Source organism: Chiloscyllium punctatum, chromosome 38 (genome assembly GCF_047496795.1).
Source record: "Chiloscyllium punctatum isolate Juve2018m chromosome 38, sChiPun1.3, whole genome shotgun sequence".
NCBI classification, from domain to species: Eukaryota; Metazoa; Chordata; class Chondrichthyes; order Orectolobiformes; family Hemiscylliidae; genus Chiloscyllium; species Chiloscyllium punctatum.
This window is the reverse complement of record NC_092776.1, coordinates 35,067,061-35,079,302: the sequence shown is the minus strand read 5'-3', so window position 1 is coordinate 35,079,302 and position 12,242 is coordinate 35,067,061. Positions and strand designations below refer to the sequence as shown.

The following is a 12,242-nucleotide window of genomic DNA, read 5'->3' as shown; positions in this document are numbered from 1 at the left end:
AGCAAACATTTTTTTTAATGAAACATTGGAGAGATCCACTCCTACCCCAAATTTAAAGGTGAGATTCCAATGAAATGGCATTTTCATGGCTTCAAATACTTCATCAGTTCCATCATCATTCCAATCCAATATATAGCATCTTCTTAGATTAGATTCCCTACAGTGTGGAAACAAACCCTTCAGCCCAACCAGTCCACACTGACCTTCCGAAGAGTAACCCACCCAGACCCATTTCCCTCTGATTAATGCCTCTAACACTATGGGCAATTTAGCATGGCCAATTCCCCTGAACTGCACATCTTTGGACTGTGGGAGGAAATTGGATCAACCGGAGGAAACCACGCAGACACAGGGAGAATGTGTAAACTCCACACAGACAGTCGCCAGAGGTGGAATTGAACCTGGCACCCTGAGCCACCGTGCTGCCCCACTACACATTTTCACGTCTAATTCTAACAATCCAATTATATACTTAATCTCTCTTTCCAAAACACTCCATTAACTTTAGACTTTCAGAAAGGACTCCCAAACCATTATAACAAAAACTGGACCCAATTGAAAGCAGATGCGCTTTAATGTGCAGTTGCCTGCATGAACTGAAGATGTGCAAACTACAATCCATCTCTCTTCCCATTCTTCTGCAATTACAAAAGTAATGGATGCTGGGTCCAGAACTTCAAGAAACAGGACTCCATGCCATTTTGGCAAAGCTGGAGCCCTTAGCCTGTAAAAATGTAAGCTTAACATTTTTACAAATCACAATTCAAATCTATTGGTAAGTCTTTTCACTGAAGAGCACATATAGATGTAGTATACGACAAGATATGCCAGAGATACAAAATTTATTGTAAAATTAAACTTCTTGCAAGAATTTTGAGTATAAAATACAATTTATGCCAATATACAATCCAAATCGTTGATGCAGATACAGAAAAAATAAAATCTTCCATATCACAATGCGTACTTCCCTGCAACTATAATTGCTTTATATTTACTCCCACAAACTACAGACTTATAAAAATCATAAAAATATTGGCTCTTCTACTAAAATTTCAACATAGCATTAATATATTTTCTTTTCCCATCAAGCATTAGAAGCAACTTGCTGAACAAATTATACAGTAAAAGTAAAAGCTCAACCTTGCCAAAAGTAGATAAAATGGTAGGAAAATCAAAAAGCCATTATAAAGCAATTTCTGAAATCTACATGCAAATACGTGACAAGAATATGACGGGATGCAGGGGTTTTTCTATTTTCGAGATCTAGTAGAACGCCCCATTGGCTTAGCTGGTTGTGGCATGGCAACAAGTTTGATTTTTGGGGAACCATCTCCTTTGCCTATTTTTCTGCCTTGGTTTCTTACATTTCCAGTCACTGTTTCTGTAAAGTAATATAAAATAATGTAAAAACAAAAAGCTTTAAGTACCAATGACGCACACAAATTAGACAGGGATGATTAGTAATCTCAAAAAAGGTTCCTCTGGAGAAGAGTGATCACATGATGAATTGCATATCAAGTTTGATAGGAACGTGATTATGACCAAAACTAGAGACTTGCATTTAATTGCTGTCAAGTATTCAGGCACAAGATGGCAGAAGTGGATTGATAAATTAGGTTAAAAGATTGATCGTCAGTTAACAATGACAAAAATGTAAAAGTATAGGGTGATCACCATATCCACGGAATCTGTTTCTGCAGATTCAGTTATCCGTGGTTTACTGCGGGCAGAACATATTAAATGGAACATTCAGAACCAGGGACCGGGGGCTGCCAGGGAGGAAACTTTCTCATTTAAATGAATGGGTTCACTCCTATCGGCAGTGTCGGGCTTGTGCGGTGGGTCTTGAAACATACCTCCAGTGGATATGGGGGAGACTACTGTAATTCATAATCCTCAACACATATGCATGCCCTTGAATCAAAACCCCACAGAAAATGGTACAATTATGCCTAACTTAGAGAGGCAAGCATAATTGTACCATTGTCTGCATCAGACCACAGGCATCTCTCATTTACAAAGAGAGACAAGTAACAACGTTCATCAAGCCTGGGGCAAAACAATGAGGTAGGCCTGAGGTGTACAGGGCCAACTGGCATCACTCTGGCCATCTGAGTTCCATAACTAGAAAGGATTGAGTGGGTAAGTGATTAATCAAGCAAGTGATAGATGGAATATAATTTAGGCAAGTATGAAATTATCTTGTTAGGCAAGTTGAATGAAGATTTTTGAAATGAGTGTAAAAGAAATACCGTATTGGAATTTAGAGTTTCATGTACCCCTGTTCACAAAACACAGATGTTAACATGTAAATATAGCAATCAACTTGGAAGATCAACAGTATGTTCTGATTTTATAAATTATGTCAGAGAAAAATATCTCTACGAAATAGTGACCAAAAATAGCAAAATTTAGCATTCAATTGGACAAAGAGGAACTAAAGTTAAAAACTCAGCTACTTCCCTGAAAGGGTAAAATGAGCTGTTATAAACTAGGATAGAGGACTATCCGATGTCATATTAGATGGGCCTATACACTGTACTTTAGAAGAATGAGACATTATTTCAATGAAGCAATTTGTCCCTAGTTAATAAGGGGGTTGACAAGGTAGATGCTAAAAGGCAACGTCTGTAGGTAGTGTATGCCTAGGACTAGGAATCAGTCTCAGGTGAAGGAGTTGGCCATTTCGAACCAAAATGAGAATATTTTCTTTTTTCACTCAATTAAGTTTTGGAATTATTTACATTGGAGGGTTATGATGCTAAGTCATTCAATACATTGAAGGAGTACATAGATAGAGAGTAATGTAGACTTGATGTAAAAGTTCAACTTTTATCTAATGAATATTAAAGGCTCAGTAGGCTGTTATAACCTTCTTCCTCCACCTAGTTCTTGTACAATGGAAGATGCCAGATATTTCAATCTATTTACAGACAAATGCATCTGTAATGTGGCCCAAACAAGTCAAATGTTTGAAATAAAAGAAATTGCGATTTAGTGTAGATAAAAATAGAATTCAACTTGGAATTTAAAACTTATAACCATTTATATTAGAAGCATCACCAATATTAAACTTAAGTAAACCTAAACTACCGCTAGCTAGGTAGCATTTAATACTCATTCTTAAATGCCCAGAGGGCAGTTAAGAGTCATCCACATTGCTTCAGGGGTGTGGAGTCATACGTAGGCCAGACTGGGAGAGGATGGCATTTATTTCACTAAAGGATGCCAGTGAACCAGACAGTTTTTTTTCCTGGTGATCAACAATGGATTCATGGTTATCATGAGACTCTTAATTTCAGACGTTTAAAAAAATTAAATTCAAATTCCACCATTTGTCATGGGAGAATTCAAACCAGTGTCAACTGAACATTATCTGGGTCTCTAGATGACCATCTCGTGATAATACTACTAGGCCATTGCTTCCCCAAACATATAACCAATTTTAATGAATTAAAGGCAATTTGTGTTGCTTTAAATTGTTTAAAAATGTATTAAGTTTTGTTTTGAATTTCTTAATGACTTGTTTTATAGAGATGAAAAAGTAGCTCTTACCAATTTTTGATTTTTTGGGAGATAAATCGGTAGTTTCTGTAATAGCACGCTTTCCTCGGAGGGTTCTTTTTGATGAACATAAAGGTGCTGGCTGAAGTGAAGCACTAACAACTGACTGATCTGAAATTGGTTCTATTGCTGCAGGCTCACAAGATTTGTTTGTCCTCGTAACTCTCCGAGGTGGTTTTGCAGATTCCACTAACTGGAAGCTGGGATCTTGTGCTTTGCCATTATCTTCCAGCTCATCTTTCCTGGAATGCACATCCTCACCATTTGTTTGCATTTGAACATTAGGTCTCCTCCTTTTATCTATTAATTCATTTTTGTCTACTTGAACAATCACACTAGCAGTTTCCTTGTCATTGTTTCGTCCTCTTCTGGTTGTCTTGGTCTTTTCAGATTCAGTAGCTGAATTTACTGTGATTTGTTTCTTTCCAGTTGCATTTACGCTCATCTCATGACTGATAACAGCTGAAGTGCTTTTTTTAACCCTTCCACGGCCACCCTTTCGGAGAACAGGATCAACTGCTTCTTCAATTTGTGGCCCTTCATCTGAAAATGCTTGCTCAACAGATAGAGCATCTTTCTTAACATTTTTTGTTTTGTTATTTACGTTAGTAATTGGCTTAGGCAGCTTTTTGTCAAAAGATTTTTTTTTCTGAGTACCTTCCTCAGTTTGAGTTGCTTCTTTTGAAGTTGTCTTCGACAAATTCAGTTGTTCTGCAGCTTCAAAAACTGCATTTTCCACTTCAATTTTTGTTTCAATCTCTTTTGCAGATCTTCCCTTTCTAACACCTCTCTTGGGTCGAGTGTTTTCTTTGATTTCACATTCACCTGACAATACTGTATCAGTTTTCTTAGCATCACTCATCAGTTCAAAGGCTTTTGCTGCTTCATTAATACTTTCACATTTATTCGCAGTTTGCTTAGCAGCTTGCACATCTCTCACCTTTGCCTTAGATGAATCCATAGCCATTTTACGTTCTTCTTTCCCGGAGGTCCCACTGACTGGAACATGTTGCTCTTCATCATTAGTTGTGATTAATTTCTGCGCTGCTATGTTTCTTTTTGATTTTCTAGATGGCAATTCTTTTACATTTTCTTCCTCAATTTGAGTTACTTTCTGTCTTGCATTTCCTCTTAGTGGTCTTCTTATTGATGTAGGTGATGGCTTTAAGACTGATTCACTATGTTGGCGGGTCTTTTTTGTTGCAGACGTTCCTTCCTTCGCATTTTCATATTTATCTTTAGTGAATGCCTTTGATTCACACGAAACATTAGCTTTTTCCCTTTTTGGCCTTCCTTTCTGTTCAGGTGATTCAGGAATTACACATGCATCAGCAATTATTTTGTTGCTTGCACGCTCAGGTACTGCTTTACCTGGTATTTCTATTGACTCCAACGAAGTTTGTGGATTTACTTCTTTTGCAGATTTTCCTCTTCGTGACCTTTTTTCAAGTACAGGAAGCTCTGTTCTCTTAAATGTATCTTGCAACATCTCTACTGTACCATCTAATTTGGCAGATGCAATGTTAGAATCCCAGCGTACACTTTTCTTTAATAGTGCTTCATCAAGTTCTTCTTTTCGCAATTTCTTTGCCAGAGCAGATTCCTGTCCAACCTCCTCCAAAAGAAAATCCTGGGGTCCTCTCTTTCCACGTGTGGACCTAGATTTGGAACAAGCCAGGTCTTTTTCAAGTAATTTTAGATTTTCAGAGTTAACTCCATTTTCTTTATCTACCACTTCCTTATTTCTTAAATTATCCTGTAAGACATTTGAGTCCTTTAAGATTTCAGCACGTGTACAGCGAGTTCCTCTCCTCCTTGTGTACCCATCTGTTGTTCCAAGTTGCTTTGGTCCCTCAGGTTCTTCAACATTAGAATTCTTCCTTCTCTGTGACTTTCCTTTTGTAATAAGCACCTTTGGATCTTCAACTGGAAGGTCTTTAACCTCCTTGTCGTTTACGGAGGTTTTTGATGATGCACATTCATTTTTCGTCATCGCTAATTCGACATTTTGGACATTACTAGTTTCCTGCATTGCTAGGTTCAAAGGTGAATTGCTTAATTTTTCATTTGGTATGGATTGAGTTTCCTTCTCATCTTTTGAGGTCTTTGCTATAGGCGAATTTTTCAGTTCAGTAACTTGGATAATTTCAGTTTCCACCTTTCTTCTTTGAAGTCTCTTCCTTGAATTTTTGTGCACCATCTCTTCAACTTGTAACACTGGAATTTGTCTTTTATCTTGCCTGTAGGTCTTTGCTGAAGTAGAAGGGTCTGTTACGTCATTGTCTTGAATATTTTGGGCTTCTGTCTTGTCTTCAGTGCTGTTGACATTTTGAACTATCTTCTTCCCTCTTAATGATTTAATTAACGGTGAAAATAGCTTGTTCAACTCCTCAGCTTTACATGGAGAATCATTTCTAATTGGCGTGGCATTGTTACTTGGCAATTCTTTCAATTGAACATTGAGAATATTTTGAATTTCATTCTTCCCATTCAACACAGTTACTTCCTCAATTTGATCATGGAGAGCATCTCCTTTGCCTGGAGTAGTTTTATTTGATCTAAGTGACATTTTCACATCTACATCTTGATCGTTGCAGATTTGCTTTCCTTTTGTTGAGGCAGACGGTTGCTTTGATTCAACCTGCGGAATTTCATTCTTCTCTTTCAATAATCTCCTTGGCTGTGATTTCAACACATTTATTTCCTCTATTTGCTCTTGGGGAGACTCTTTTTTCCCTGGCATGGCTTTATTTGGTCGAAGCGATATTTTCTCATCAGTTATCAGACTGTGAACTTCCTTCCTTTTTGTTGAGGCAGACAATTCTTCTGACTCAATCAGTTGTATTTCATCCTTTTCTTTCAACAATCTCCGAGTCTGTGGCTTCAACACAGTTACTTCGTCAATTGGCTCATGAGGAGATTCTTTCTCATCTGGTGTGGTCTTGTTCAATGCAACTGACATCTGCACATCATCATTAGATTCCTTCTTTGCTAAAGACTTCCTGGTTGAAACCATTTTGCTTACTTCTTCGATGCATTCAACTAAATATCCGCTCTTATTTGGTGTGGCATTCATTGTCATTAGACATTCTTTTGTACCAATTTCGTTTGTTTCCTTCCTTCCTTTTAACGAAGTCCTTGCTGGTAAAATTAATTTATTCAATACAGCTTGCCCATCTTTAGATTCTAAAAAAGAAAATAAGTATTTACATAATATTTTCACAAACTTAATGGCCCAACGAGCTTTGTACCAAGTATTTGTTTGGTATGTATTACCATTATAATGTAGGAAATATGGAAGCCAATTTATACATAGCAAGGTCCCATAAATAATGATTAGGTGCTTATTAGCAATGATAGGTGGGAATAAATAAATGTTAGCCAGCAAACAAAGGAAATTCTGCTCAGATTCATTTTATTCAGCTGGTGTTGGTTTAGAGCTCATCTGGAGAAAACCAGCACTTCATGTGGTACTATGATGCAGTGATCAGGATAGATATTGTACTCCAGTCTCTACAGAACTGACAGAATCCATAACCCTGTTCAAAATTGAGCTTCTACACCCAACTAAATCTAACCGTGTTCATTAGCGCATTAACACTCAACAATATAACTACATTTTACAGATTTCACCAAAACTAGAGCCACAGTTTTTATGAACTTCACTTCGATACATTAATTTAAATGTTACATTTATAAATGATTTGTAATCAACTGCTTTTATTATTTTTAAGACTGAAATATACATAGTTGATCTCAAATGAGCAGCACCTAAATTAATCCTCAGGGTTCCTGAATAGACAAACATGATAAGCCTCCTATTAACTGCTACAAGCACATGTATTTGGAAAGGCTAGGATTGATTAGAGACAGTCAATATGATTTTGTGCGTGGAAAATCCTGTACCACTAACATGACTGAGTTTTTTGAAGAAGCGACAAAGAGGATTAATGAAGGCAGAGTGACGGACACTGTCTATATGGACTGCAGTAAGGCGTTCGACAAGGTTCTGCATGGTAGACTGGTTAACAAGGTTAGATCACAGAATACAGGAGAACCACCATATGGATACAAAATTGGCCAGAAGGTAGGAGACACAGTAGCAGTAAAGGATTTTTTTTTTGGACAGGATGCCTGTGGCCAGTGATGTGCCGTAGGGATTGGTGCTGGGCCCACTGCTTTTTGCCACTGATATAAATGATTTGGATATGAATTTAGGAAGTATGGTTAGTAAATTTGTAGATGACATCAAAATTGGTGGGTGTAGTAGACAGCGAAGGCTACCTCAGAACAATAGAATCTTGATCAGATGTGCCAAGTGGCAGTAAATGGAGTTTAATCTAGATAAATGTGAAGTATAACATTTTGATAGGGCATATCAGGACAGGACTTATAAACTTAATGGTAAGGTCCTAGGGAGTGTTGCTGCACAAAGATATCTTGGAGTGCAGTTTCATACTTCCTTGAAAGTGGAGTTGCAGGTAGACAGGATAGCGAAGGCAACATTTGGTACACTAGTTTTTATTGGTCAGTGCACTGAGAAGAGGAATTGTAAGGTCATGCTGCAGCTGTACAGGACATTGGTTCAGCCACTTTTGGAATACGGCACTCAATTCTGGTCTTTATGCTATAGGAAGGATGTTGTGAAACTTAAAAAAAAGTTCAGAAAAGACATAAGGATGTTGCCAGGGTTGCAGGGTATGAGCTATAGGGAGAGGCTGAATAGGCTGGGGCTATTTTCCGTGAAGCAGCTAAGCACCATAAAGAAGTTTATAAAATCACAAGGGGCATGGATAGGGTGAATAGTCGAGGTCTTTTCTCCGGGGTGGGGGAGTCCAAAACTAGAGGGCATAAGTTTAAGGTGAGAGGGGAAAAATTTAAAAGGGACATAAGGGGCAACCTTTTCATGCAGAGGGTGGTGCGTGTACGGAATAAACTGCCAGAAGTCGTGGAGGCTGTTCACCAGATGTGCACACTTAATCACTGGCTCTAAAAATAATTTTCAGTGTCAGTACAGATACTAAGAATTAATCCTATCTAACTTAATTTTGTTTTTTGCCAGAACAAACACATGAAGCGATAATTTCAAAACTAAATCTATTTCTTTTTGAACTGTTCTTTTTCCTTTAAACCAAACTCACTACACTGATGCTGGCAATTATAACAGAACCTTCAGCCAGTACAAATTTTGGGTGAGAAACAAATCCAAGTCTCAAAAAGAAATGGCTAACATCTAAATCATTGTAATGCCCACTTCCACTCTATGCCTGGAAATTCATATAGAAGTATGGCCAAAATAATTAGTTGCCTGAGATAATGGACACCCCTTGCTCAAAAGTAAGAAATCCTGCCTCCAAATCAGAGAACTCAGTACCAGTAGCACCACAAAAAGCATGTCCAGACCAAGCCAGTGATGGAAGTCAGATAGAAAATGTGGGACAGGCTAGTCAGGTTGCCTTGCCATCAAAGCAGGAGGCAGCAATCAAGATGTCAGTGGGAAGGGGTTTGAAGAATCACAGCTGAGGGTCATACTTTTTGTTAAGGTGCTGTCTGGTCAGACTCAAGGTGCTTGAGCAGGACTGAACACTTCCTTCCCTTGACAGCCAAATTACATGGCATGGGTACTCACCACTGCTGGCAAAATACTACTGCAGCAGAAAAAGGACTTTACTCAAGTACCTCATCCTCAACACAGGCAATCCACCTGATATTTACACTGCTCTCAGTAGAATATCAGTGGAGGTGAATAGTGATATGAATGGAACCCCTGCTATCCTAGCCAATTTTATGTCCTCAATCCTGTCTGCCTGCCCCCAGTGAAGACGGCTACATAATATTTCAGCAGTAGACGCTAGGGTAGGGAATAGAGAAACAACTTTGACGTAGAATCCAAATCAACTGGAACCAGGTCTTCAGCATGCAGTACAGAGTCCTCTGAAATCAGGTGATCAGAAAACTGCTCATGGTTGTGAAATAGATCCCATAGTCATGCCTCTGGTTTAACTATAATAATACATGAAGAGGAGAGGGGAACAATTAAAGAATTCAAGTCAGAACTCTTACCTTTAAAACTTTGGTTAACTAACATTTTAGTTGCAAGGTATCACTTCTACCAGTAGAAAGGCTTTCATCGTTAATAAGGATTCTTTATCCATCAGATTTAGGAATATTAATTAAGCATAAAATTAAATTTCATTCTCCCAATAAGTTAATTAAATAATCCAACTGTGTGACATGTTTAGGGAAATGGAAAACTTAGGCCAGATAATTTGTGAAACATACCAGCTGGTTGACTCTCCAAATAATCAACACTTTTAGTTTCAAACATGTGAGAAGTTTCAAACTGCTCAGGTTGTAGCATTTGCAGTTCTTGGGAAGATGGAGAGGTCACACGTTCAGTCTGAATTTGTCCCTTGCTAGACACCTGAAATTAAAGTTGTACGTAAGAATACACAGCTTTAAAATATTCTTTCACATACCTTCGTCCCATCACTCAGTTTTGACTTAAATGTAGAGTCAGGTACTTTAAAACACTCCAGCGTAGTGAAGTAATAAGATATACAAAAGCATTTTGGTCATACTTTAGACTACTTATGAATCTAATGCAGGACTGGAAAGGAATTTAACTCTATCAAGAGAAGGTGTGTTTTTCATTTAATTTGTACTGCTTTTGGGGTAGACTATGATCAGAACAGAAACTGAACTGGGAAAGGAAACAGAACATGCAAAGATAAAAAGCCAACATATCCTCAAGCTTCTAAGGAAACAGAAACAAATCAATTTATATCTTACTTGCCTTAACATCTGATGTCAGACTTGAATTATCACAGGTTTGTCTGGAAGATTTTTTTGATGTTGATTGTAAGTCATCGTGATGTTCTACAACCTGGCTCAATTTATTTTCTGTTGTTTCTATTATCTGTCTAACACTATTCATGTTCTCAGGTGATGTAGGTAGTTTATTCGTTGCCTCTTTGTTTGCACCTCTCTGTAAACTTGGTTGCAGCTTGGAATCTGGACTCTCTTCAGTTTTTATAGCGGCTGAAAGCATTTCATCCAAACTTGTCTTGTCACAGCTTTCCATCTCCTTCACAGTATGAAATAAATTCTTTATTCCAACATAGTTTACTCCAGGAGATTCTGCTTTTTGTTTAGTTTCAGTCATGAGCTTAGGCAGCCCAGCAAAATTTTCCACTGGCTTGCCTTTGACTCTGGGAGTCTTCATGATCCTTTTAATACCAACCATATCTTCCACTGGCTTGCCTTTGACTCTGGGAGTCTTCATGATCCTTTTAATACCAACCATATCTTCCACTGGCTGGCCTTTGACTCTGGGAGTCTTCATGATCCTTTTAATACCAACCATATCTTCCACTGGCTGGCCTTTGACTCTGGGAGTCTTCATGATCCTTTTAATACCAACCATATCTTCCACTGGCTGGCTTTTGACTCTGGGAGACCTCATGATCCTTTTAATACCAACCATATCTTCCACCGGCTGGCCTTTGACTCTGGGAGTTTTCATGATCCTTTTAATACCAGCCATATCTTGCACAGGCTTGCCTTTGACTTTGGGAGTTTTCATGATTCTTTTTACACCAACCATATCTTCCACAGGCTTGCCTTTTACTTTTGTGATGTTTTTGTAAAGATCATTTATGCCAGAAGAGAAATCAACTCTACATCTCAGTAAACGTGAAACTGAATTGTTGTATTTTCCACTACTTTGACCAGGGGTACTTAATGGTGAAACAGACATTACACCTAAAAGAAAAAGCAATATAAACATCTTTAAAGTGTTACGCATTTTCAAATATTGGCAAAAGACTTGGTAACAATTTTTGATGTAATTAGTCAATGAAACTTGACGACATTGTATTTGTTACTTCAATTATCTTTTCTATCTATAACACACTATGTAGTATGCTACATCAACAAAATCTTATTTAAACTCCTTCTAATAAATAAACTTGCACCAATTCCTGCTCATCCCTCATGTCTGTGTTCATGTTTATACTGATTCCAGGCTCAGCAGCTTTAAAAATTCGTTTTCCAATCACATCTAAGCAATGCTTCATTCTAACTCTGCAACTTCATGCAGCCTTACAAAACTTGAAATTTTTTGCTTTTCCATACATCTGGCTCCATGTAAATCTTCACCTTTCATTAGTCCACCTGTGGCAGCAGGGCTATCAGAACTTAGGCCTCAGGTTGGGCTTTCTTACTAAATCCTTCAAACTCTCTCTGGTCTGGTTCTATTTGGTAACTTTCCTGTGAATAGCCTCTCTATTAGAACTTTTACTACATTAAAGTGGCACTATATAGATACAGGTCTTGTTTGTAAGTTTTGGTTATTACATTAGAAATAGATAACTAAAATGGGGAATAAGTTATATGGGAGCACAATTTTAAAACCCAACAAAAACACTTCACCCCATGTAGGTAGGCGATTGTTTAAGCTTAAAAGCTTACCTAAATTGCAGTTTATCTGTAAATATTTATCTAAGTGCCTGCCACGAGTGGTTATTTTTGATGGAATCTTTATAAAGTTGTTTTGACTCATGATACGTTTCCTATTTTACGCTTCGATAAGACCATAAAACATAGGAGTGGAAGTAAGGCCATTCGGCCCATCGAGTCCACTCCGCCATTCAATCATGGCTGATGGGCACTTCAAC

The 12,242-nt window shown here is 37.9% G+C and overlaps 1 protein-coding gene across 4 annotated transcripts in view; it reads right to left on the bottom strand.

The window, feature by feature from the left end:
• Positions 1–825: 825 nt before the first annotated feature.
• mki67 (marker of proliferation Ki-67) overlaps positions 826–12,242 on the bottom strand; it is a 46,787-nt gene continuing 35,370 nt past the window's right edge. For all 4 annotated transcript variants that reach the window (XM_072557595.1, XM_072557596.1, XM_072557597.1 and 1 more), the window contains exons 13-16: positions 10,361–11,328; positions 9,847–9,988; positions 3,556–6,750; positions 826–1,381 (exon numbers count right to left, since the gene is read on the bottom strand). In XM_072557595.1, the coding sequence (XP_072413696.1) occupies positions 1,251–1,381; positions 3,556–6,750; positions 9,847–9,988; positions 10,361–11,328 (4,436 nt within the window). In that variant the 3' untranslated portion in view covers positions 826–1,250. The remainder of the gene's footprint in view (positions 1,382–3,555; positions 6,751–9,846; positions 9,989–10,360; positions 11,329–12,242) is intronic.